We start from the raw sequence: 27,004 nt of genomic DNA on the forward strand, positions 1-27,004 counted from the left end.
AAAAAAAAAAAAGGGGGGGAGAGAAGGGGAGCTCCTTTGTTCAGGAGCTTAAATATCAAATCTTCCCTTGCTTGCTGTGGCCACACCTACAATTTACTTTAGCCAATGCCCAGTTCTCAGGTGTGACTGAAGGTCAACAACCTTCCCACCTCACCCCTAGTCCCTTCCCCCAGAGACCAGTGGGGAACAGACTTGGAAAATGTTAAACTGTAGCTTTCTGGCATAGCTGCATAAATGGCAAGCCAGTATTATCGAATCTTCTCTTTATTCCTTTCCTGTTATTTAATAACCAGGTTATGATAACAGTATCAGTTCCCAGGCCTCCTGCACCACCACTGTAGGCTCTGCCTTTCTGGGCCTGACCTTCATTCAGCACTTTGGTTAGACTAGGACACTTTTTAGTGCTGCTGGACCAGTCCAGGCTTCAGAGCAACAGGGGTCTGACTAGGTCTCCTGGAGCAGCCAGCACTCACTGCCTGGCCTGGGAAGCCTTGTGGTGTCTGGGAGTCCAATCTTGTTCTTCCTCCCAAAGTCATACAATCCAATGGCACAGACCACCTTTCCTCAGAGGCCAGGGCCCAGCTCAGCCTGGATTCAGGAGGGGAAGTTCCTCCCTCAGAAGATACTGGGGTGTGGGCAGGGTACTGAGGGGCTTCTTGGTCTAGGAATTAGCAATGGCCTGTGCTTAGATTTTCATGTGACCATGAGGCCAAACTTTGGGGTTTCCTCTCTAATGGGGTTGTGAGTTGAAAGAGTGGGAGTCTAGTCCGTTCCCTCCTGCAGTTAGCTCAGTCTTCCCAGGCTCCCTTTCAGAGAGGGTTACAAAGGAGGATCTTGGCACGCCTTGTCTGAGAGGCCAGAAACTTAAGCACTGCGGAGAATTCCGGAGGCTGAAAGGCGGAGGGAAGGTCTTTTGGTTTTCAGATCTGGGTATGAATCCCAGACTCATCTGGTCCAGCTGGGGGACCTTGGGCAAGCGCTGCTGCACTCTTGAGACTCATTTTCCCCGGGTGATAAACGGCTCTTTCTGCTCAGCCAGTTTTGGAGGGAACCGTTTCAACAGGGTGGCAACAGGTAGTAGCAATTCCTCAGGAGAGGCTAGACACAGCCCGCGGAGCTGGGGCCAAGTCAAGTCCAAGGGTGGATCAAAAGGGCGCCAGCGTCAGTTTCTACTCCCGGCTTCTGAGAATGGCACAGAGCGGCGCGCGCGGCTCCGCGGAGCCGACCGAGCAGCTGGGGACCACTCGGGCCGCGCTGGGCGGGCACACCCTGCACCTGGGAGGGGGCGGGCACGGGAAGGGGCGGGCCCTCGCTGGGCTGGGCGGAGCGTCGGGCAGCTTGGGGAGCGCGGCACCGGGAGGGGAGGTAGGCCGGGGCGCGCGGGGCGCCCGAGTCCCTCTAGCGGGCAGGGCGCGGCCAGGGGACCCGTACGGTTGGGGGAATGCAGGCGGCGCCGAGGGCAGCCGGGCGGGCGCCGGGGCTTAGGCTGCGCCCCGCCCGAAGCGGGACAGGAAGGCTTGGGCGGCGCCGCAGCCTTGAGCCGCTCGGGGAGGGGTGCCTGCCCCCGGTACCCCTGGGTGTGCCCCCAGCCCCAGGCCCCTGCATAGGACGCGTGCCAGCACGTTCCTGCCGTTGTCATGTCGTCTCACCCCATGTCATAGCCGCTCCCCCATGCCTGGGAACCACCCCCCCAGGCCCCATTATCTCCAGCCCCTCCCATCCCCCCGCCGCACTGACCCGCGGCCCCTGTGCTGACCCTCTCCGGGGGCCCGTCTCCCCCGGCAGCGAGCTCCCGGGCCAAGACCCCCGCAGAAGACACTCGTTGTTAGCACGTTCTCACCCCTGTCATCTCACCCTTCTGCCTAGCTCCACCCCAGGCCTGGCAACCCCAGCTCCCTCTGGCCCTTTGTCCCCGGGCCCGGCCCCGCGCTGACCGCAGGCTCAGCCCTCGCTCCTGAACCGCCCAGGCACCGAGGCGCGACCCAGGATGCAGCCGGCAGGCTGGGCGGCCGTCAGGGAGGCGGTGGCCCGAGACTTGCTGGCCGCGGATCTGCGGTGCAGTCTGTTCACTTCGGCCCTGCAGAGCTACAGGCGGGACTCCGCGCTGCGGCCTTTTCCCGCATCCTATGCCCGCCACGACTGCAAGGACTTTGAGGCCCTGGTGAGTGTGTCCCCCCCCCTCCCCCCCCAGCGCTGTCCACTGCTTCCCAGGCCAGGTGCCCTGTGGAACCCGTGTTAGAAAACATGACAGCCCCCAGGCTTTTCATCCCCAGCCTGGCCTTGGGGAGGGTTCCCTTGAGCTAAGAACGCTCCCCAGGCCCTAATGTTGATACTCCCAAGGCACTCTGTGGCTGCTTCCTCTTGTTAATGGCAAGTGACTTCCAGGAGCAAAGGGAGGAATTCAATAGTTAGATAGGCCTGCACGAGATTACCCAGTGTGGCCAGCAATTGGGTGTTGATCTGAGTCATCCGGCTCAGCCAAATAGGAAGTTATTCATCCCTTTGCAAATACACAGACACCGAAAGTAACCAAAGCCACCCCCATACCTTGATCTTCAGATGGGGTAATATATGGGCAGTGCTCTTATAAATTGTAACATACAATACACACGTGAGCTGTTATTTCTCCGATGATTCACAAGGCACTTAATTTCTTGCAGAGTTCACCTTAAGGTTGGCATTCCAGATATCAGTTATTTTTGTAATCCAAATGTTTGAAATTACCTAGAAAAATATAATTTTTCAAAATTGATTCTATGTGAAACAGAAAATTAAAATAATCTATATTCATTAAAAACATTGGATTAGTAAATTCACTCAAAGAAAACTCAGGCCTAGCTGGTTTCCTTAGGTGAGTTCTGCCAATCACTGAGGGAATAAATCCAGTTGTACACAAATTCTTCCAGAATATTGAGAAAGAGGCTAGTATAACCTTCATCCTACATCTGATAAGGATGATATAAGAAAAGAAAATTACAGGCCAATGTGACTCATGAGTATAAATGTAGAATTCTCTATAAAATATTAGGATCCTGAATCCAGCAATGTATGAAAAGAACAATTCCTCATTAACAGGTCAGGTTTCTCTATTTCAGGAATGCAAAATAAGTTCAACATTTGAAAATCAATTAATGTTATGAACCACATTAACAGATTTAAGGAGATGTTTAGAATTATATCTGATGAGTTGTCAGTGTTGGGTTCCCTCTTTGCTTTCACTTCCAGGACACTGAAGGACAAAGGCCTAGTCTCCCAGCCCCCACCTGGTCCATTGCAACCCAGGCCTGGGCTATCGTATAGGTGTTTCAGGGCACAGGAAGCAGGAAGTCAGAGAGAGATAAGCCAACTGACTTTCCCCACAGTTTGTTCTGCAAATGCAGATGTTCAGTTTTGTGAGTTTGTGATATTAGAGCCTTGGGGATGACCATATCTTTATTTTGTCAATATATATTAATGGAGCGCTTGCTGTGGGGCCAGGTGCTGAGGATACAGAAATACCCAAGGGGAGGTTAACAGTGTGCTCAGCCGTACTGTGGGGTAAGCCCTATGTGGGTATAACTCGGAGATATTGCAGGTTTGGTTCCAGAGCACTGTAATAAAGTGAGTTGTACTCTTTTTGCTGGTGGAGGGTCTTGCCTTTAATTTGTAAAAAATGCAATTCCTGTGAAGTGCAATAAAATGAGGTATGCCTGTATATATGAAGAGGAAGCCCAGAGCAAGGGGCTCCAGCCCTTGGCACTGAGCTGGGGTCAGGGAACACTAACCAGGGGCAGTGGCTGATGCCATGCTGAGTCCCTAGGGACACGGACAATTTCAAGGAGCAGAGAGGAGAAAAGTGCTATTCTAGGAGGAGCAGCAGCATGGGCAGAAACCTCGGAGCTTACCAAGAAGAGCAAGTCTGTATTTTAGTGTGGCTTTTGTAGGGAGCAGGAGAAGGTGAGGCCAACAGAGCATGCAGGGCTTGGCATGTCCTGCCAAGATGTGTAGATTTTATCCTTGGTCAAGGGGGAGCATTGTTGAGATCCAGGATGTATTTCTGAAAGACCCCTGTGGTGGTAGGGTGAGAGAGATACCTGTTCAGGAGGAGAAATTGGAACCAGAGGGACCACACCCACCAGAGATGGTGCCCTACAATGCACTTCATTAATTTTACCAAGAAACTTCCAAGTGGAGCCCGGCCGGGCGTGGCTCAGTGGTTAGGCATTGACCTGGGATCCAGGCTATCAGGGTTCGATTCCCGGTCAGGGCACATGCCCGGGTTGCCAGCTGCAGCCGATCAATGACTCTCTCATCATTGATGTTTCTATCTCTCTCTTTCCCTCTCCCTTCCTCTCTCTGAAATCAATAAAGATATATTTTAAAAAAAACCAAAAAACTTCCAAGTGGACTAGAATGCTCAGCACCTTCTCTTCCTGCTGAAGGGCTTATTGGCAAAAAGAATCAGGTTTGTTTGATGAATATGGGATATATGCAAAGGGAGCTTTGGAGTTGTTTTGATTTGTTTATGCTTTTTAAAAAATTTAATTATGCAAGTACAGTGGTATCTCGGTTTTTGAATGTAATCCATTCCGGAAGACTGTTTGAGTTCTAAAACATTAAAAAACCGAGGGATCAATAGCCGACAGCTAGGCCTCAGGATCTTAAACTCAGTGGAAGCCACGACTTCCAAGGCATGTTCGAAAACCGAAGTATTTACTTACTACGTTCATAAACTAAAATGTTCAGCAGTGAAGACGTTAAAAAACCAAGGTGCCACGTAATATATTTTTGTTATAAAAAATTCAAATGATACCAATCAAGTAAAAGTGCCCTTGATAGAGCTCACACTATCCCACATCCCTCCCTATAGGTATCATCAGTGCTCTCAGTTTGAGGCGTATCCTTTCTCCCATACCTGTAATTCCTTAGGAGAGCATCTGGGAGCCCCAAATAGTCACCTCCTCTAGAGAGACAGACTACCCCTCCCATGGGGCTCATTGTGCTGGTTCCATAGTGCACACTTTCTTTCTAGGGCGCTGGAGAAACACAGATTCTTACCAGCCCTTTCTGTTGCCATGTTCCTTATTGGGCTCCATTGTTAGGGAAACTAGCCCAGCCATATAGATTTTTGGCTGTCTGTAGGCATGTCCTTAAGGAGCAGTTACCCAAGAGAAGGCTGCGCACCAGGCACGACCTGGTACGACCTCTGGGAGCATGCACGTGTTCTTAGATAAACACACTTCAGATTTCCTTTTGCCACGTTACATGAGTTACAGAAAAAAGTGTGGAGAATTCGGCATCTGGACCTGTATCCGATTTAGTGATTAACTTTAAAAGAAAAGGGAATGAAGTCTGGATTTGTTCTTCTGGGTCCTTTTATGGTTACCTGAAGAAGGAAGGTATGGGCTGTTAAAAAGCACCTCATTTTCATTTGTTTAGCTAAAAGGACTTGGAAGTAATATGAAACAGTTTATAATTTTTAACCACTTTAAATTAAATTTGTCCATACTATAAGGTGTCGTTACACAGCTATAACACATATGTTGCAGTTTCCAAAACTTAGAGCTCTGGCTTGAATTACTTTATTGATTATTGCTTTTCTGGGAATTCCCCCTGCTAAACCAAACTCTTGGCTTTAGGTACGGCTCTGGCCCAAATCATCTCTCAGGTGCCTTGTTTTGAGGATATTTTTATCCCGAGGCAGTACAATTTTACACTGGGAGGTCTTTGTTTTCCCAGTGCCTGGCCTGTGAGGTGCTTATCAGATGTTTGAGGAATCAAATTGGGTATGTGTGATTGCCCAGGTTGAGGGTTTCTGATTTTATTCCTTGGAACAAAGATTGGCTAAGTCCTTATTAGTTCAGAGAATCTGTAGCATTCTTGGGATGTCTGTAGGCCTGACCATTGGCCCTCAAACGTCATGTTTGTTTTGTTTTCCCCCTAGGAAACCCCATGCCCTGGTTCATTATCCTGCGGACCCTTTCTGGGGGTGGGAGGCGGGTGGTAATGGCTCCTTTGTACTAATTCGAAGCCCTTGTCATTCAAAGTGAGGTTGAGGACCAGTAGCAGCAGGATCACCTGGGAGCTTGTTAGAAATGCAGAATGTCAGGTCCCCTTTCCCCACACCTACCCGATCAGGATCTGCATTTTTTAAAAAAAGTTTTATTTATTGATTGATTTTAGAAAGAGAGAGGAGGGGGGCGGGAGAGAGAGAGAGAGACAGACGTCGATTTGTTCCACTTATTTATGCATTCACTGGTTGCTTCTTGTATGTGTCCTGACCAGGGATTGAACCCAAAGCCTTGGCATATGGGGAGGATACTCTAACCAACTGAGCTGCCAGGACAGGGTCTGCATTTTCAACAGGTCTGAGAAGCATTGCATCTAGCCTGTCCTATTCCCATCTACCATATGGGGGTGAGGGGTTGGCTCCCCTGGTTCTGGTCTCTAGCTTGCACTCTCTAGATAAGCTGACTGGGTTAAAAACATGAATAAGCTCCTCTCTGTCCTAATTCCAGGGCAGGGCCACCCTCCCATGCCACCCTCCGTGTTATACATGCAAATTCTCCCTCATTCTTTAAGACATAGCTGGAACCTCATCTTACTCTATGCTTTCACCTCCAGCAGTTGGGAGTTCTTCATTCGGTTCCTTCACAATGTTATAAATTTGCTTTCATAAATAATATTATGGTAAACATCCTGCCACATTAATCATTGTTTATATTTCTAGTTATTTTCTTGAGATACATTCTGAAAGGTGAAATTGCTGACTCAAAGGCTAACAGAACTTTCTAAGGAAGGCTTTGATGCTTATTTTCAGATTAGAAAATGAATTGACATTTACTGGGGGAGATCATTCTTTACAAGGCTCTCAACCTTGGTTCGCATTGGAATCACCTGGAAAGCTTTAAAAAATCCTGCTGTATTGCCCAGCCGGTGTGGCTCAGTTGTCCCATGCACCAACAGGTTGCTGGTTTGATTCCTGGTCAGGGCACATGCCCCTGTTGCAAGCTCGATCTTCGGTAGGGGGTGTGCAGGAGGCAGCCAATTGATCCATGTTTCTCTCTCATTGATGTTTCTCTCTCTCTCTCCCTTCCTCTCTCTCTAAAATCAATAAAAGCATATTTAAAAAAAAATACTGCTGTCTGGGCCCCCCTCTTAGGGATTCTGATTTAATGGTCTGAGGTGGGGCTTGGGCATTGGGATTTTTGGTTTGATAATTTGCAGAAAATATGTAGTTTAAAATTTTTTCCTCTTAATTGATTTCATCATTTTCATGAGCACCCACCTACTGGTAGTGAGGAAATGGTAACAATTAGATTCATTCTAGTCAATAAATGTACGTACTTGGTATCTCAAGTTAGAATTTTCACTCTCTCAGATTACCTTTTTATTTCCCTGCTCTCAGAGATGGTATCTGAAGATGGGGGGGGGGGGGGATGTTCAGATATAAAATAGATATGGATACAGACAGATATGATGTGATGTGACTGGCAGTGGGTGTGTGGCTTGAATGATTCCTCAGCCTATGGGATGGTGATGAGGGGAACCAGGGGTGGGATTTATCTTTCCAGCAGAAACCACCTCCTCCCTTCCCAGAAATGCAGGCCTTTCCTCAGCAGATTGGTGAGCAGTAGAAAAGGACATTTGATTAATAATAATAATAATAATAATAATAATAATAATGTAGTACCTAACCCATACAATACCAATAGCCCCTATTACTTGGTGGGTACTGTTGGGAGCTGTTTCTACATGGCAGTCACTTAATCTTCCTAACAACTCAGTGATGTAGGTTCTATTATTATGTCTGTCACCATCAGCTAATCAGTACATGTGCTGGAGGCAGACCACCCTCCAGCTCCCGGCTTCGCCGTGTAGCCAGGGTAAAGAACCGCTCCTTTAAAGGGTCCCGTGATGACCCCTTTTGCGGGCGGAGTTCTCCTGTAAAGCAGACGCTCACCCTCAGTCTGTTTTAGTGACTCTGGATTTTCATACCTTAGGTTCGTGCAAAGCCAGGTGCACTTGTCTGTAACTGCAGTGTCTGCCTTTCTAGCCTTATCTTGGCAGCCTATCAGTTGGCTCTACCCATCCCTCCCACCCCACTGTTACAGGTGTCACTTTGGTCCTGAGGCTGGTGACCTTGGCTGTATCTTTCGTTCATTTCCTTTTAGCACCTCCACCCTCATCTAATAACTATGACCTCTGGTATCTTCCTAGACAAGGATTTTTTTTTTTTTTAATCGTCACCCGGGGACATGCTTCGAGAGAAAAAGGGAGAGTGAGAGAGAGAGAAACATAGACATCCATCGGTTGCCTTTTGTATGTGCCTCTACTGGGGACTGAGCCCACAACCCAGGTATGTGTCCTGACCGGGAATCGCACCGGCACCAACTGAGCCACTCCAGCTGCGCGACAAGGATTTTTTTCAGATGTTCTTTCTTTCCTGCTTCCAGCCCTTCCAGGCCAACAGTGCTTAATATCTAAACCTGGTGATAAGAAGCACCTGTGGCAACTTCTGTACACTGGTTCCTGGGCTGCCTCCTCAGGAGAATGTGATCTGGGGGTTGCAAAGTGTCCACCGGGCTGTCGTCTCACCACCTGACTCAAAGCAAGGAGGTTGAGTTGTCTCGGTCCAGGCTCATCAGTCCTCTCTTCTCTGCTCTTCCCCTGCCGTGGCCTCTCAGTCACCCAAACCACCTTTTTTGGGAGACTTATTTATTTATTTATTTATATTTATTTATTTTATTTATTTTTTTTTTACTTTTTATAATTTTTATTTTTGTTTAAAGTATTACAAATGTCCCTTTTTCTCCCCAATGACCCATTCCCCCCCCTCCCGTTCCTTCCCCCTCCCCAGTCACTCTCCCCACCATTGTCCGTGTCCTTGGGTTGTGTATATATGCACATAAATTCTTTGGTAACTCTCTCCCCCTCCATCCCCCGCCGCCCTCCATGGGAGACTTTTTTTCTTTTTTTTTTTAAAAGAGATTTTTAAAATATGTTTTTATTGATTTCAAAGAGAAGAGGGGAGAGGAAGAGAGAGAGAGAAACATCAATGATGAGAGACTCATTGATCAGCTGCCTCCTGCACGGCCCCTACTGGGGATCAAGGCGGAAACCCAGGCATGTGCCCTGACCAGGAATCAAACCACGACCTCCTGGTTCATAGGTCGATGCTCAACCTCTGAGCCACACCAGCCAGGTGAGAATTCCTTTCTTGAACCCTGGACTGCCCAGCACTGCCTGCTTATTCAGGGCTTCCAAAGACTCCCTGAGACACTTCTCCAACTGAATCCTTCCTTTTTCCCCAGAGTTGAGACTGCAAAAGTGTGTTCTGTGGGATGACAGGTTGTTCTCCAATCTTTTAGAAATTGAGAAATTAAAAAAAAAAAATACAGCTTGCTGATTTCTTTTTAAAATGAAAAAAATCAGCCCGGCCGGGCATGTCTCAGGGATTGAGCATTGATCTAGGATCCAGGAGATGGCAGTTCGATTCCCAGTCAGTGCACATGCCTGGGTTGCGGGCTCGATCCCCAGTCGGGGGTTTGCAAGAGGCAGCTGATCAATGAGGACTCTCTCATCATTGATGTTTCTATCTCTCCCTCTCCCTTCCTCTCTCTGAAATCAATAAAAATATATTTAAAAATAAATAAATAAATAAAATAAAATAAAATGAAATGAAAAAAATCTGAGGCTTTGCTGCCTGGGTGGTCGCTCTTGGGCAGAAAGCAGCTGGAACTGGGGGGTTGGTGGCTGGGCTCTGTGCTAGGCCAGGGGTCTCTGTTCTTTGGGCTGAGATACTTAGTCCATTATAAATTTCTCCATTGATAGGAGAGAACCACAGAGAACAGACCTTAGAGTCAGGCTGCCTTGCTTCATGGCCCTGCTACTGAAGAGCTGCAAGTCCCTAGGCAAGGTGCTTAACCTCTCCAAGCCTTGGTTTCCTCCCCTTTCAAATAGGTGGTTGTGAGGGTAAAATGAGATGACGTGTGCACAGCATTTAACATTTAGAGCCTGGCATGTGATAAGGCCTCAGTAAATATTAGCTTTTACTATCTTGTTCTGATCTCTGTGCCAGGTTCTAGGCTAGCTGCTGGGGCTCCAGAATACATACGATGGAGTTAGCGCTCAGGAAGCATTTGTTCCAGCCAGATTTCATTTTGTTTTTTTAATCCTCACCTGAGGATATTTTTTCCATTGCTTTTCAGAGGGAGAGAGTGGAGGGGAGAAAGGGAGGGAGAAGAGAGGAGAGAGAGAGAGAGGGAAACATCCATGTGAGAGAGACACATCGATTGGCTGCTTCTCACATATGCCCCAACTGGGGATGGGGAGTGAACCCCAAACTGAGGTAGGTGCCCTTGACCGGGAATGGAACCCACAACCCTTTAGTGCGCAGGTCAATATTCTAAACACTGGCCAGGGCTTGTCCCAATCAGATTTGTTGTGGTACAGAGTCAAGTACCAAAATAAGATTCTGCATAGAGCACAGGGGAGCACAGCAGTTATGAGTAGTCAGAGTCAGGGGAGTTGACTAGGCTGGCCTTGAAGACTGAGTGGACTACTCTCATGCTGGGCAGCTACAGAAGCACAGAGAAGGAAAGACATAGAGCACTTGAGGAATGGCGTGGGGGGAGCAAGTGAGAAGCATGTTGCAGGAGGTACTGTTAGGCAGAGAGGCCAGAACAGATTCCCAGGGGTCTTGTGAAGGGCAGGGTTGCTAGATTTAGCAAATAAAAATATAGGCCACCTATTTAAATTTGAATTTCAGAGAAGTAACAAATAATTTTTAAAGTGTGAGTATGCCCAAGTTATTGCATGGGTTATACTAAAAAAAATTATTTTGTTTATCTGAAATTCAAATTTAACTGGGCAGGCTGTATTTTATCGGACAGCCCTACTTGTGTGCCTGGTCCCCAAAAGGCCCTGCTAAAATCCAGACAGGTTTTGGTCACAGGAGGAAGAATCCTGTTAACTTGTTGGAGCAGATTTATTTTTCAGAGTAGCCTGACAAGTGAACTAGGACAAAGGGAAGGCCAGTTGAGGGGTTAAAGAGTGGCGGGCAAAGAGAGCATCCGGGCAGGACACACTGCGCACGCAGCAGTAGGAGGGCCTGAGCCCTGGAGGAGGGCTGTTCCCGAGGGAGCTCAGGTGAGGGCTGAGTCCGTCTCGGAGCTGGGAGGGGTCTCTTCCACTTGCCCAGACTGAGCCCCTGAAAGGAACCTGGCTTAGCTGACTGTCATTTTGTAGGGGCTCCCTGTGCCCAGGTGTGGACTGTTGGCAAGGGCTGTGACTCACAGGTGGGATTAGAGAACAGGAGTGATGGGGACAGTAATTGTGGGAGAGAAAACTCAGCTTTGGCTTTGGGATAACAGGTGTGGCCAGGAGTAGAAAAGCAGGACAGGAGAGGTCACAGGATGCTGGGAGATGTACTTTGGACTGGACATGCAGCAGGCCATGTGGGTGGCCACCTGAGGGTGCACCATTTGGAACATCTTCAGGTACCCTCAGTGGCTCTGTACTGCCTGCAGAACAAAGCCCAGACACCCCAAGGGGGGTGTCCAAGGCCTTCGAAGGCTGATCTCATCACCTCTTGTTCCTGCTGGTGACCCCTCCCCCACAGTAGGCTCCAGCCACACCAAAGCACCTGCAGTTGTTGATGCCAACAACCATGGCAGTCCCACTAACACTAGCGTACTTAATGCCTTTCTATTGCTCTAAGCATTGCACTTGTTTAACTTGATTAACCTGCACAGAGATCCCGTGAAGTGGCTCCTAGTATCCCAACTATGTATTTGAGGAAACCAAGACACAGGAAGTCAATAGCTTCGAACTTCTAATGAAACTATCTGTGTACATGCCCTGACCACATGCTGCACCGCGTCATTGCACAGCACGCCCAGGTCACACAGCATCTCCTCTGCCAAAGCCTTTCCTGACCACCCTGTCCCTCAGCCTCTACCCAACACAGGTCCCACTAGGTCTCCTTAGTAGTTTGTATCCATCTTTGTTATGACAGTGAGGGTTTAAGTCATAATTATTTACCTTTCTGCCTACCCACTGAATAGCACCAACACTCTTGGAGCATTTACACACCCACACATCCATGTTTTTTTATTTTATTTTTTCATTTTATTAATTTTTAAAATATATATCTTTATTGATTTCAGAGAGAGGAAAGGAGAGGGAGAGAGACAGACAGAAACATCAATGATGAGAGAGTCATTGATCGAGCTGCAACCTGGGCATGTGCCCTGACCAGGAATCGAACCCCGATCGCCTGGATCCTAGGTCGACGCTCAACCTCTGAGCCACGGCCGGCCGGGCCATGTTTTTTTTTTTTAAACTAATGCTCCATGAGGCATGTACACAGATAGTTTTATTAGAAGTTCGAAGCTATTGATTGAATCTTTGAAAGAGATAGGAATAAAGCAGCCCTGAAATGTTTCTGATTTTCAACTACAGAATTAAAAAATAAAACACTCCCTGCCCTGGCCAGTGTGGCTTAGTGGCTAGAGTGTCAGCCTGCGCACCAAAGGGTTGAAGGTTCAATTCCCTGTCTAGGGGACGTACCTCAGTTGCAGGTTCACTTCTCACCCCCAGTTGGAGCATGTGTGGGAGGGAACCACTCTATGTGCCTGTTTCTCTCACATTGATGTTTCTCTCTCTCTCTGTCCCCCCTCCTCCCTAACTTCCACTCTCTCTGAAAAGCAATGGAAAAAATATTCTCAGGTGAGGATTACACAAAAACAAACAAAAAAATTAAAAACCGCCCAAGGTCAGCATCAGTGGTTGTAAAAAATGGAAAACCCCCCCACTGATATTCATGAAGTACCAACTACATCCCTAGTAAAAGTGTGTATGGAAGTGTTGTCAGGGAGAAATATAAATAAAAAAAAAAGAAATGGACAATGTATAAACCAGGCCCTGATATTCTGTTACTTTCTTTAATCTTCCCGACAACCTGATGTGGAAATAGTGGGCTTCCCATGTGAGAAAGGAGATTGAGGCTCAGCCAGGGACTGTACTTTGCGTGAGGAGCAGGCATTCACCCCGTAGGGGGCGTGCAGAGGCCTCCGAGCTAGTCCGGGCCCATGCTCCGGTTTGGGCTCAGTCTCCGGTAGGGGGCGTGCAGAGGCGGCCGATCTGTGTTATGCTCTCACATGGATGTTTGTCTTGCCCCTTCCCCTCAAAATCAATGAACTGTTCTTAAAAAAAAAAAAAAAAAAAAAGGAGCAGGGATTCAAACCAAGATCTGTCTGCTTTTCCCCCTGCATCCAGAAAAGAGAATTAGAAAAATACAAGACTGTCCCTGGCCTCTGGGAATTCTGGCCATACTGGGGAGAGAGTATAGGGGCTGAGTGCTTTAGGTGTTCAGAAGGAGGGGTACCTGGGTTGGTAGAAGTGGGGGAAGGGGCATTCCAGGGGACTGAGTGAGCAAAGTTTGGAAGTGGTGCAACCCAAGGCATGTTCACAGATGGCACCAGTCTACGGTGGTGTTTTAAAATGCCATGCTAGAGAGATTTGGCTTCTAGTCATAATTTCTGAGCAAAAGCCACAGTTACCTTGTAACTGTTTGTTAGTCCAGATCTCCAGTCCCTTAAAGAGAACCTGGCACCAAATGTGTTTCGGAATTCAGATTCTGCCCAATTTTACAAAGGTGATAATGTGGTGTAATGACATAAGTAAACTGGCCAACTCAGACATCGATAGCAGGTCACACGGGCAGGAGGCCCTCAGGTCACAGCTTACAGCAGGGTGTTCCATTTCTGTGGAAGTCCTTGTAGCAGTCCACACAGAGGTCCAAGGACCTAGTGTTTTCCCCCAAGGGTCACAGTTTATGTGTGAAAAAAGGAGATTCATGTTGGGTGGGTATTGGAGCTGCTTTGGCCTAATGAACCCTCATATTTTAAAGAGGCTGGTCTCTCGTAAAAACACCATAGGCATAGCTGCCAGGGCTCTCACAAAAAGTCACCACACTCAGGGAAGTCTCAAACCATGGATCCTCCACTTGCAGTTTCTCCCAGTGCAGGTGCAGCTTACCATTCTGGGTCATTTTTATCATAAGCAGCGCTGCCTGGCTATGCATGTAGTTGTCATACTACCGTTATCTGGTCTCCAGGGGAACAGGCTCACAGGAAGTTAACTGCAGGTCATTTTCTCATACTTTGCTAGCCCTTTACCCATCCGTGTATATATGGTATTTGGTAACACCTCCAGCAAGGTACATCCCATAATCAGAATTAATACAGGATGTCCCCCAAAAATGTATACACATTTTAACAGCTGACAGCTCAATTGATGTTTCTTTCAGATTTAACCCATTGGAATTAATAATTATTCAAAGTGTATATACATTTTTTGGGGGACACCCTGTATTCCTGCAGCAAAATGTAACATGAAGTGGGATAAATAAATATTAAATAAACCTCACATAAGCTCAGGTGAGGTTTTGTACCAAGTGAGTTACAAAACAATGTTTCAGTGTTTGGAGCATTTGAGGTTGGGTATTACTTGGAAAGGGGATAGCAGACCTGTGCATTTCCCTCCTCTTAGGGAATTCATGACCTGAAAGAAGTGCAGGTTGCCTGCCTTACCACTAGAGGGACCCTGGTTCTCATTTTGTCTAGGATCCTTGCTAATGGATGTTTTCCTCACTTCAGCTTGCGGATGCCAGCAAGTTACCCAACCTGAAGGAACTTCTCCAGTCCTCTGAAGACAAAGACAAACGAACCTGGGATCTGCTGAGCTGGATTTTATCCTCAAAGGTCCTGACAATCCACAATGCAGGGAAGTCAGAGGTGAGACTTTGGTCTGTAGCATCAAAGGTTCCTAGGGACCTCTTTGTGCACCAAATGACCCAGGCAGCTTGCTGCAGATGCAGATTCCTGCACCTTGCCCCAAGAGATTCTGATTCTTTGTCTTAAGTGGGGCCCAGGAACTTGCACACTGGCAGTGCAAAGCTGTGTTCTTCCTTCTACTAGCTGTGTGACCTTGAGCAGGTTTCTTGATGCATTTCAGTACCTCAGTTTCCTTATATATAAAATGGGGATACAAATAGTGGTACTTTCATCAGGGAAATGACTATGAGAATTGAATGAATATTCACACTTAGTACAGTGTCTAAGGGCACACGCTAAGGGCTCTGTAAATGTTGGATATCACAAGCATGCCAGGTAATTCTGATAAGGGTAGACCCTTGACCACACACTTTAAGATACACTGGCCTAACCCAGTTATTGGGGAACAGAGAGGCAGAGCCTGAAGTATCTGAAAACCTCAGGCTCTGGGTTTAATTTCCACTTCCATCCATAATTGGGTCTCCTTTTCCCCATTTGTAAATTGAGAGTAGTAATAGTTACCTCAGAGGGGAGCTATAATAGAATGTGTGTCCCTGCCAGTATAGATTTTGGCATAGACCAGACCTTCTATAATTTGGTGTCCCTTGTCTGGCTGGATCTCCCAGGGACAGGCTGGGATGACAAGGACCAGAGTGTGGGCTGACAGATCCCCAGTCTGGTGCTTTTTCCTCTGAGAGGCAGCAGGGGTTTATCTGTAATGTTCTTCACTTAATTAATCAGTTTTAATTTAAGAGTGTTCAATTTTGCAAGCTCTTGCTAAAGACAGAAATCCTCCTTAAGTGGCATAGAATTTGATGTCTTGGATTTTGGTGTCTAGGGACATCCATCTGTGTTGGATGGTAAAATAACATAAAGAGCCCTGGAGTGGGAGTCAGGAGATCCATATTTTCAGATCCAGGCTGGAGTCTTAACTCTTAGATGATCTCTGGGTTTCACTTTTGTCATCTGTTAAATTGAGATTTATTCATTCCTCATATGAGCATCAGCCACCTACTGGATATTTCTGCAGGTAAGGTAGATAAGGCAGTAGCTCCTTGACTTTTGATTATGTACCAATTAACTTCCATTAAAATATGGAGTGTTTTTGCCCAGCCGTTGTGGCTCAGTGGTTGAGCATCGACCTATAATCCAGGAGATTGTGGTTTGATTCCTGGTCAGGGCACATGCCCAGGTTTCAGGCTTGATCCCCAGTAGGGGGCGTGCAGGAGGCAGCCGATCAATGACTCATCATTGCTGTTTCTATCTCTCTCTCCCTCTCCCTCTGAATTTAATAAAGGCATATTTAAAAATATATATATGTATATGGAGTGTTGGCACCCAGGATTATCAGCTTTTTATTGTGCCCAAGCAAGGACATTAGCCTACCATAAACTATTATTTTATTTTATTTTAATATTTTATTTTTTATAAGTGTCAAAATAATAGAAAGTTTAATTTTTACCAATATAGCTCAGACACAACCTTTGGAAATGAGCACAATAATTTTAACTACACAACAAATGTACTACTTATTCCACTCCAAACACAAGTATCGTTGATTATTTTGATTTTGATGTCATTATTTTATAAAAGGATGTTTTAACACAAAAAAGGACGATGGTCCTGACCTTAGAATAAAGAACAGTTCTTCTAAAGAAAGGATTATGGCAACCTTACAGCAGTGTATGTATGTATGTGTGTATATATCTATATAGTGTATATCTATATCTAATCTATATCATCTCTATCTCTACCTCTATATCTCTATATATCATCTGTGTCTATATCATATATCTGTAATATATATTATATAACATACATATTATATATAATCACATTACCCAAATTTATGTATTGATTTTAGAAAGAGAGGGAGAAAAAGAGAAAAATATTAATTTGTTGTTCCACTTATTTATGCATTCATTCGTTGATTCTTGTATGTGCCCTGACCAGGGATGGAACCTGCATCCTTGGCGTATCAGGATGATGCTCTAACCAGCTGAGCTACCCAGCCAGGGCCACCTGATTTTTCTTATTTAATCACAACCCAGAGAAAATTTTGCCATAGGATGTGACTTACTGTTTGGAAATCACTGAAGTGATGTGGTCTCTGCCCTGAAGGAGCTCACCTTTCTGTATCAATTAGTTTTTAGCTGTATAACAGGCCATCCCCCCAAAACCTAGTGGCTTAAAGCAACACTGATTGTTTCTCATAATTCTGTGGGTTGGTTGGGTGGTTCTTCTGGATGGGCAGACTCATCTGGGGCTGGGTCGTCTAGGGTAGCCTCACTTATATGTCTGGGGTTTCAGCTGGGATGGCTGCCTCTATGAGGCTCTCATCCTCCTAAAGGCTCACAGGGCTTGTTCACATACCAGTGAAGGGTGAAGGGTTCCCAGCAGCAGACAAGGAAGGGCAAGTCCTTTTCAAGTCTGTTTGCCATGTTTACCAAGGTCCCATTGGCCAAGGCAAGTCACACGGCCAAGTCCAGATTCAAGGGGCAGAATCTTGGTGGAATTCCACCTGCAGAGTCACATTGCAGAGGGGTAGGAGGAAGAATATGTGGCCATTTATCACACCTTTCTACCTCCTGAGATTATTGCAAAGATGGAATACAGGAATTAGATGTGAAAGTGTTATGAAAATTAGAAGTGATCTTTAGTTAGAAGGAGCAATGCATGCTTCTCAGCCTATTGTAGGAAAAAAACATTATCAGAGCTATAAACTCCAAGCTTATTTGTAAATTGATGTCTTTTTTCTCATGAAACCAGTTGTTCTCATGAATAGAGTTCATTGGACTTAAGCCCAAGGCTTTAGGAGGCCATTTAACAGCACATTTTACCAGCTTCCCAAGTAAAATTTCAACTCCCTTCATGTTTTCAAGTTTGAAAAGATCCAAAAGCTGACTGATGCCCCTCACACTCCTGTCCCCGTTCCGGACTTCCTATTTGAAATTGAGTACTGCGACCCAGCGAATGCCAAATTTTATGAGACCAAAGGGGAACGAGAGCTAATCTACGCCTTCCACGGGAGTCGCCTAGAAAACTTCCATTCCATCATCCACAATGGCCTGCACTGCCACCTGAACAAGGTGGGGCCTAATCCTGCTGACATTTTGGGGGGTGGGTCAGAGTTGGTGAGAGGTGGGGAGGGGTAGGTCCCCTAAGTCCTTGCCACTCAAAATGTGGTCCACAGACCAGCAGCAGCCAGGAGCCTGTGAAAATGCAGAATCCTGGGCCCACTTGGACCTTCTGAGTCAGAACCTGCATTTTAACAAGATCTCCAGGTGATTTCTATACTGATGACAGTTTGAGAAGCATCTTTTGGAGTCAGGCCCAGACAGCAGCATGCTTTAAAAGCTCACCAAGTGATCCCAGTGTGAGGCCAAGCCTCAGCACTCAGCATGGTTCATGGACCAGTGGCATTTGCATCACCTGGGAGCTTGTTGGACAAGTAGAGTCTCATGGCCTACTCTAGGCCACCTGATGAGAAATCACACCTTAACAGGCTCCCTAGGTGATTCATTTGCATGTCAAAGTTTGAGAAGCACTGCTTTAGTGGTCACTCTAACAGAGTTTGCCCTTGGAGAAGTTGGGGGATGCCCCAAGGAGAGGTCCTTTCCCTCCCTCCTTGAGCTTGCTTCCTCCCTTTAGTTTCCTCTTTTTCAAGAGTCAAAACAGTGTCAACTACCCCTTCTCTGCTGGCACTTTTTTTTTTTTTAAGATTTCTTATTGATTTTTACTGAGAGAGGAAGGGATGGGGTGAGAGAGAAACACTGATGTGAGAATGCAACATAGATCAGCTACCTCCTGCATGCCTCCTACTGGAGATCGACTGCAACCTTTTGGTGCACGGGATGACACCCAGCCGACTGAGCCGCACCAGCCAGGGCTCCGCTGGCACTTTTTTGCCTCTCACTGAAGTGTAGGAGGAAGAGTACAGACAGGAGCCAAAAAAAACCACCTTAGCAGCTCTGTGGCCCTGTGCAGATTGACTTAAACTCTCTGAGCCTCAGTGTCCTCATCTGTAAAATAGGGCACCATTCCCACCTGCTGAGAGGATTGAAACAGTTCATGCTTGCAAAGGGCTCTTTCTGTACTAAGCACCAAGGATGCTGCTTTTCTAGGCTGATGGAGAGGGAATCGGGGGGAGTCGCAGCCTTTCCTCCAGTCGCGCAGCACCTGCCATGTCTGGGGGGCTGGCTCCCTGAGCCCAGGCTGAGCTGTGGCTGATGCAGCCTGGAGGCGGGAGAGACTTCCCAGCAGTGCTGCAGCCGATTAGTGCGGTTAGGTTTTGTTGAGGATGACGGGCTTGTTTACACTGGCTCTCAGCTGATTATTACCGCCAGGCTACTGGAATCTGGGGCCTCCCTCCACAGCAGAGCCAGCCTGGAGAAGTTGCCTGCAGATTACAGTCTTGTACACCAGACCTTCACTTCAGTCCCCCAGGGAGTTTGCTGCTTAGCGACATCTCCTCAGAGTCCCTTGCTCAAGTGGCGGCTCTTCTTGCCTCTTCTGTCTGGGTTTTCAGTGAGAGGCCTGCCAGTTGAAGCTGTGAGGTTGTTCTCATGGTGGAGATACCCCAGGTTTCCCACCCTTCTGTTCACTGCAGCCACGCTCGAGGTTCTCGAGTCTAGGAAGGGCGTTATATAGCGGGCATAGGGGAGAATGGATACGGGGTCCAATCAGAGGATATCCAGTGTCCTTGGAGAAGGTCTGTGTCAGCTTTTAAGACATTTGAACTCTGCCTAACCCAGCAAGGGGCTTTCCGAAGGCCAAGCAAAGGCTTGTTTCGTATCCCCTAAGCTTCACTTTACTGGCTTAGAATTGTGGAAGTCTGGTGCCACCAAGCAGGACATTTCTCAATTCCCAAGCCTAGGATGTTCAGTGTGTTGTTAGAATCCACTCATTGTCTTGAGATACTGATGCTGTGGCTCCAGAGTAGCAGCTGTTCTGTGTTGCAGCTACCTGGACTGTTGTGTTGAGAAGGATTCTGAGTCAGTGTGAATGAGTGTACTGTGATTGATATTTTTATGTTGGCCATCATGGTTGATTATTGATGTCTACCATGGGCAAAGGATGTGTTTGCTATGCCTTCTGTAGGCTCAACTTGAGGTATTTTATCTGAGATCCTTCTCTCTTACCTGGCATGCTTCCTCATGGAGAGCACCAAATTAGCACCAACCACCAGGGAGCTTCCTTCTAGATTTTTGGACATTTTTTAGGTCAATACCAATACAAAGAGTAACACTTACCCTGCCCCTCTTATAGGGTTTCATTATTCAGTTATAGTTTCTGGTCTGAGAGATTAATTTCTAAGTAATGATCAGATTATTTCCCCCTTTGGGTGTGATCCTCCTTCCAGTACATATGGGTGTGATTTTGCTTCTGCCAGCCCAGCAGTGTAGCCATGCTAATGCATTTGTGTAGCAGGGATTACTGTATATACTACCACATCAGGTCCTGTGATGGAGAGCCCACCCCTCTCATGTGCCAGGTGTCCTGATTGATGCTTTATATATGTTATGTCATCGAATCCTCATGCATGAGTTTATGAAGGAGAAACTATTATCACCATTTTGTAAATGTAGAAACTGAGACCCAGAGAGTTTATATAACTTGCCAGCTTGTTGGAGATAATAGGCAAGATTCAAACTCAGGTCTGTTCGGACTCTTATGTTTTTCTCACTCAGCCTTGAGAGCAGGAACTACTAGGTGTTTTTTTTTGTTGTTGTTTATTTTTATTTTATTATATATATATTTATTTTTGTTTAAAGTATTACTGGTGTCCCTTTTTCTCCCCAAGGATCCATTCCACCCTATCCCACCCCCCAGGAACTACTAGTTTTCCAGGCTAGTCAGGTATTTCCAGTTAGTTAAACTGTCGTCAGATAGGAATGTGTTTAGTAATAACCCCATAATGATGTCGTAGGATTATTTGATCTTACGCCTTTTGCTGGGGGAAAAAGGGGCTTGATAATGTTGTGTTTATGACTCTGTTGAAGAAAGACCTGTGTTGTCTTGCTCTGCCATTCTATACTTACCAAGTCCTGTTTCTTTTCTGATGGCCTCTGCCATTCTAGACATCCTTGTTCGGGGAAGGGACCTACCTCACCAGTGACTTGAGCCTGGCCCTCATTTATAGCCCCCATGGCTATGGGTGGCAGCGGAGCCTCCTTGGCCCCATCCTTAGCTGTGTGGCTGTGTGTGAGGTCATTGACCATCCAGATGTCAAGTGCCAAACCAAGAAGAAAGGTGAGTGAGCACTTGGCCCAGACCTAGACTGAAGGCCTCTAGGTGTGCAGACTCTTGCTGTTGGCCCAGTTGTTGGGTGGAGTACCCATTGCATGCCAAGGGATGGACTGAGTCCAGAGCTATGTGGGACAGGGGCCTGCCTTCAGGCAGTGAACAGTCTCCTTACGGATTGAACATACAATAGAAAAGATACACTTACTACAAGGTGGTGGTAGTGCCAGGTGAGGGGGCTGATGGGATCCACGGGGAAGCTCAGAGCAAGGAGCAATCATGGTGCGTCCAAATGCTCAGAGAAATCTTTGGGGAGGAAGTGAGGTGTGATAGCTGAAAGTGAGTGTGTGAGGCCAGAGCATGGGCTCCTGAGGGCAGGAAGTGGGTCTCAGTCAGTCTTGGGCACCTGGTATTAGTAGGGAGCCTGGTACATACTTGACATTCAGTAAATATTTGCCAAACTGAAGCTAAAGATGTGTGTTTAGACCTGTCCTTCCAGGCTGCTCTGGTGTGTGCTGGAGCCCCTGGAGGAAGTGAAAGGCAACTGAGGCCATGGGCAGTAAATCTCAAGCCTGCAGGGAGCAGATGACTAGCTGGCCACCTCAGTCCACTTACCCGAGTTCCTTAGATTATTTGCCCAGTACCCCCCGCAAAGGCAGAAGAGTCACAGAACTGTCATTCTGGACTCCAGAACTGGCCTGTTGGTTCCACTGAGAAAAGGAAAATTGAGAAAACCATTCCTGGCCTCTAATGTAAAACAACTGGTCTGAGAAACGGGCCCAGGTCTGACGCCACCCTCCTAAACCAGACAGCATGAATATTTGCATTTATAATTCTTAGGAAGTTTGCAAACCATGACATTAAGCATCAAAACAAAACCTTGCAACGTCTGCTGTCACACAGCTTTGGCTTCTTTTAAATTGCTAAAGCTTTTCATGGTATTAAAAGTTTTGTTTCTGTTTGTTTGTTTAAACAAGCCTCGGTACAAAGAGTAGAAGATGTGTTCTAAGAAGCTCGAATCCAAAATGATTAATTTAAAATGCCTGCTAAGAGACACATCTCAGATCAAGTCCTGTTTCTCATCCCAGATTATTTTTTGTTTTGAACATCGATCTGCTGCTTTTCTCAGCTTTCCCCATTCAGCCAGGTTTTCCCCCTCATATCTCTTATTTCCCTGTTCCTTTTTCCTTCTGTTTGTCTCTCTGTTGATTCTCCTATCTTTTACTGTGTTTCACACACGCACACACACACGCACACACAGGCCCATTCCCCCCGCTGCAGGGGCTTCTCCCCCAGGGCTGGGAGGCTCGACCCACTGACAGTCCTCTTTTGCTTCTTTTATTATTGTATCACTTCCCCCACCCCCAGTAAAGTTGCGCTTTACTCTCCTTATTCAGATTCCAAGGAGATAGATCGCAGGAGAGCGAGAATCAAACACAGCGAAGGGGGCGACATCCCTCCAAAGTACTTTGTGGTCACCAACAACCAGCTCCTGCGAGTGAAGTACCTGCTGGTGTACTCACAGAAGCACGCCAAGAGGTAAGAAGGACGGGCCCTGCCGGAGCCCAGGAGACAACTGAAGGCTGCGCTGAGTGTTGGGTTCTTTGTTACCAGCACCCCCTTTCCTCCAGCCTTAGGCCTCAGCTGTGTATAAAGTATAGGAAGCATTGTGCTAGACATGGTGAGGAGGGAGGGTAAAGTTGCATAAGATGTGGTCCTGGCCCTTAGAGGGCTGTATATTCCAGCGAAGAAGACCAAGAGGTTCATAAACACAGCTAACACGAGGGACTGAATGAAGCCAAGTTGGCTGCCGCAGACCGTGAGGCCCCTCAGCCACCTTGGCTCCTGGTTTCAGTCTGAAACCCACTGATTAGACTAAGCTGAGAGGCAGGGTGGTGGCTGGACACTGGCTGGGACTGGGTGCCGCCCAGCTCAGTCACTTTCCATGGTGGCTATTGAACCACCATCTTCTCCACTCTGGACCTGAGATGCTTCATTTTCATCTTTAAAGTGAAAGGGTTGAACCCAACGGCAGATAAGGCCTTCTGGCTTCTAAGAGCCGTGGCGGGTGCCTCATCCCATCTCAGCAGTGTGGGGTGTGTGTGTGCAGGGTTCTCCAGGGGTGGGGTCACTTTGAGATCTTGCAGCATTGTTGGGGGTCTAGCTTTTCATGGGACTGAGCAGCAGGTGAGCAGGTAAGACAGGAGAGGGGGTCACTTTTAATACTCCCCACTCCTGCTTGTATACACCAATGGTTTCTATGCTTCAGGATTTCATAAACCAGGAAAAATCCCTCCTCCCCCCAAATCTGGGAAATTTGTTTAGGGTTCCTGAGTCTGGGGGACATTATCCTTTGGTTTAAAATCATCTGGCTTTTTTATTTGAAAATTCCATTCCTTCCTACTTCTCCCTGGAGTGTCTCTTTAGTGCACACTTGGACGGTTTAGATTATCCCCTAGCGGGCCAAAGAGGATTTCCCCAGCACAGACTGATATCTGTACGTGTCTAAAACTGAAAAGACTTTTGCTATATAAACTGCTACCTGCTGCCATCTGGGCAGACACCTTGAGCGAGGTCATTCTTCTAGATACCGAAGTCCTGCTTAAGAAAAGATGGGATCTAGAAGGTTCGAGAGGAGCAGCTATAAAAGAGAAGATCGGGATGAGCTCATTGCATAGCTGTCTTTGTACATTTAGAACATGTTCTGGTGAAAGGCGTGTCAGTGCCAGGGCAAACAGCCTCAGATTTCTCGAGCAGAGAAGGCACGAAGCTTCATTTCATGGCTCACTCAGAGGATGAAATTCATCATTTCATCTTTGAGCCAGGAGTTGTTGCATACACTTTAAAAAAATGTTTTTCTCATTTTGCCAACATCACTCTTTTTTCCCTTTTAAGCAGGGCTTCCCGCCAGCTGTCCTGGTTTTCCAGCCATTGGTTTACGGTCATGATATCCCTGTATCTGCTGCTGCTGCTCATAGTGAGTGTCATCAACTCCTCTACTTTCCAACACTTTTGGAATCGTGCGGTGAAGAGATAGTCTTTCTGGGCTGGGTGTGGGGACCACCTCAACCATGTGCCTTAATGACAACTTACTTTGTACCTCCCATGCCCACGTCCAGCCAGGCTGAGCCTGGGGGCCAGTTGGGGACGACAGGACAATTTTTATATGCCATAAATGTATTGATTGCCTTTGATGATGCTCCAGCCATACTCTGGCCAATGTGACCGCTGGTCCCTCACTCATAGGTTTTGGGGAGCCCTCCTGTCTGCTCCTGCCTAAACAGCTCTGGGGAGTTGGCTTTTCCATCAGGGCCAAAGGAAAAAGTCCTGCTGCATTTAAAAACAAAGTGTCCAAGCTGTCAGTGGTATGTTTACAATCGCTCCTGGCGGACGTTGGCCCTTTCTCTAATGCCTTCTGGAAGGCGGAAAATGCGTAGTGGGGACGATAAATCACTAGGCGGTTGCCTTGTTTTGACTTGAGACACTCAAGAGGAATAGTCATGTTTCTCATAAAAATTGGTGGGATCGGTTTTTGAATTCCATCCACCTTTGTAAGTACAAAACATTTTCAGTTTTCTCAAATCAACAAACAGCATTCTGCTACAGCTGTAACCCCGTGCCCGACCATGGATGAGAAAGGAAGGAGTCAGAGATCTGATTAAAAATACAAACCTAACAGTGAGCAACTCAAGTGTCTTTTTCTAAAAATTACCAACTGCTAATTATAGCTGCAGGCCTGCCTCCGGATCTTTTCTCACGAAGCTGCCTTGATTGTGGCCTGCCAGCCACAAGTGCCACGCTGTAGGCCCTCTGTCACTGTCAGCCTTCAGTGTGTCACATATATGTGTGGACTGAGCCTCCCTCAGAGAGGTCACAGGCCTTTGGGACTCAGCCTGGGCAGGAAAAGCCTCTGGCTGCCCAGAGAGCCTCAGTTCTACTTGCTGTAGTCTCTGTCCCTCCTTCCTGCCCTGTTTCAGCCATAATGGAGCCCTTTCTTATGGGGGATTGCGGGGATTTCTATAAAGAATGGGGAAAGTAATTTTCTATAATTTTTAAAGTTGTGAAAAAGCCACTACCATGGTTTTTACATTGAATATTGGAACATTTCAAAAATAATAAAGGTATTTTCTTAATTACCAGGTCGTCTTTGTGCCAGCTTTCAGCTCAGCCCGAGTCTGCCATGTATGCCCTTTTCCTAAAAATCTTACCCTCTTTTTCCTTCCTTGTTTGAGGTGGCTGTTTGCTGGAAAGTGTATATCATCAGGATATCTGGTAGGTGTTGATATACCAAATAAGAGCGCCTATTGTGTGTCTAGGGCAGGACCAAGGTCAAAAGTCCCTGTCCTCATCGAGCTGACAGTCTGGCAAGGTGTGCAGGTGGACATTCTCAGCAGTGAGGTTGACATTATATGGTATTATTATAAAGGAGTTCTGGAAAATACTTGGCAAATGTCTTAACCTGGCCTGGGAGTGTGGAAGTGACACACATAGCTCTGCGATGTGCCTTATGTAGTACTGATTTCTTTAATCCTGACGACAGATAAAAAATTCAAGTCCCAGAGAGTTTAAACAGCTTGGCTAAGGTTACTTGGCTAGGAAGTGGCAGAGCTGGGAGTTGAACCCGGCAGATTGGTTTCAGTGTTGGTCTCATAACCACCATGCTATACAACTCCCCCCCCCCCAGCTCCCAGAAAAGGTGCTGCTCAACTGAAAACGGAAAGATCCATTAGTGTTAGGCTAAGAGGTGGAAGAAGAGTATTTGGGGCAGTGGGGATAGCACATGCAAAGACCTAGAGTTCTCGATGGAGAAGCTAAAAGCAGGAAGATCACAGGAAGAGGCTGTAATGAGAAATGGGGCTGGAGAGGTTGGCAGCAGCCAGGTCATGAAAGACCTTACCAGCTGTGGGCTGGGGAAGCCATTAGAAGATTTTAAGCAGAGCTTTTAAGTGGGAGATGAGATTTGGTTTTGAGAAAAGTCACTCTGACTGGTGGTTGGAGAATGGATTTAGGATTATTTTGAGGATTTAAAAGAACTGATAATTTACAGTAGTGCCCAGCACAGAGTAAATAGCTGGTGTGTTTCAGCTGCTATTATTATCATTATCATCATTATCATTATCATCACTATTATTTGTTTTTAATGGCCCACCAGAGGAGATGGCATGTAAGGAGACAGCGGTAATATCCAGGGAAATAGGAGGAAACCACGACAGTGTCATAGAAGCCAAAAGAGAGAGCTTGCCCTCTAGGAGTGAAATGCTGCTGCGTAGTCAGGATTACACCTGAGAAGTATCTGCTGGGTTTACTGAGTTGGAGCTCACTGGTGAACTTGGCAGGAGTTCAGTGTAGGGAATGCGGACAAAGTCCGACTGCACAAATGTGAGATGTTGTGCATGGTTTCCAGGGGTTCTTAGGCAATGTTTATTTAAAACCTAGCCCTTTTTTCCTGAGCACTGCCCCCCCCCCCCCCCCAAAGCAATGCAATATCTGATGTGACTGTGAAACAAGCAGAGTTTGTGGGAACATGAGGATGAGTGAAGAGTGGTCCTGCCCTCTAGGAGCTCCCAGACTAGTGGGGCGGGGGGTCATTGGACAGATTCTTTGTGATATGGGGAGAGAAATTCCTGGGATCTAGAGGATTGGAGTGGGCAGGAGGGAAGACTAGAGCAGGGCCACATGACTTTCATGGGATCTGAGAACTTTTGCCTTCGTGGGCCCCCTCCTCAATAAAAAATACTTAAAATTATTTTATGACTGCATTGGTATAAAGGTGAATGTATTATTATTATATACTAAAACATTTTCTTCCATTTAAAAAGCTCATTCCCCCCCCTTCTGATTATAAAAGAAATTAAGACATTTCATAATGTGGGTCTTAGGAATTGTGCCTACAATGCCTAATGGATGAGTCAGCCCTGGACTTAAGGTAATGGGGAATAGTA

At 46.7% G+C, this 27,004-nt stretch overlaps 1 protein-coding gene across 2 annotated transcripts; it reads left to right on the top strand.

Annotated features, from left to right (window-relative positions):
* Positions 1 to 1,931: 1,931 nt before the first annotated feature.
* Positions 1,932 to 25,173, top strand: PARP16 (poly(ADP-ribose) polymerase family member 16). 2 transcript variants are annotated; one of them, XM_016208616.2, is made up of 6 exons: positions 1,932 to 2,161; positions 14,643 to 14,780; positions 17,702 to 17,908; positions 20,900 to 21,071; positions 22,460 to 22,601; positions 23,958 to 25,173. In XM_016208616.2, the coding sequence occupies exons 1-6, from the start codon at positions 1,988 to 1,990 to the stop codon at positions 24,097 to 24,099; spliced, it is 975 nt and encodes a 324-aa protein (XP_016064102.1). In that variant the 5' UTR covers positions 1,932 to 1,987; the 3' UTR covers positions 24,100 to 25,173. The 2 variants fall into 2 exon arrangements, with proteins under 2 accessions (XP_016064102.1, XP_016064103.1); XM_016208617.2 differs by having other exon boundaries at positions 23,961 to 25,173.
* Positions 25,174 to 27,004: the final 1,831 nt, after the last annotated feature.

This window comes from Miniopterus natalensis, chromosome 1, assembly GCF_054644295.1.
Source record: "Miniopterus natalensis isolate mMinNat1 chromosome 1, mMinNat1.hap1, whole genome shotgun sequence".
NCBI lineage: Eukaryota > Metazoa > Chordata > Mammalia > Chiroptera > Miniopteridae > Miniopterus > Miniopterus natalensis.

What these genes read in the sequence shown, in the direction of transcription:
- PARP16 (XM_016208616.2), top strand. Translation starts at nt 1,988, where the DNA reads ATGCAGCCGGCAGGCTGGGCGGCCGTCAGGGAGGCGGTGGCCCGAGAC. An exon ending in TGCACTGCCACCTGAACAAG is followed by an intron (nt 17,909 to 20,899) that starts GTGGGGCCTAAT and finishes CTGCCATTCTAG; the next exon opens with ACATCCTTGTTCGGGGAAGG. An exon ending in GTGCCAAACCAAGAAGAAAG is followed by an intron (nt 21,072 to 22,459) that starts GTGAGTGAGCAC and finishes CTCCTTATTCAG; the next exon opens with ATTCCAAGGAGATAGATCGC.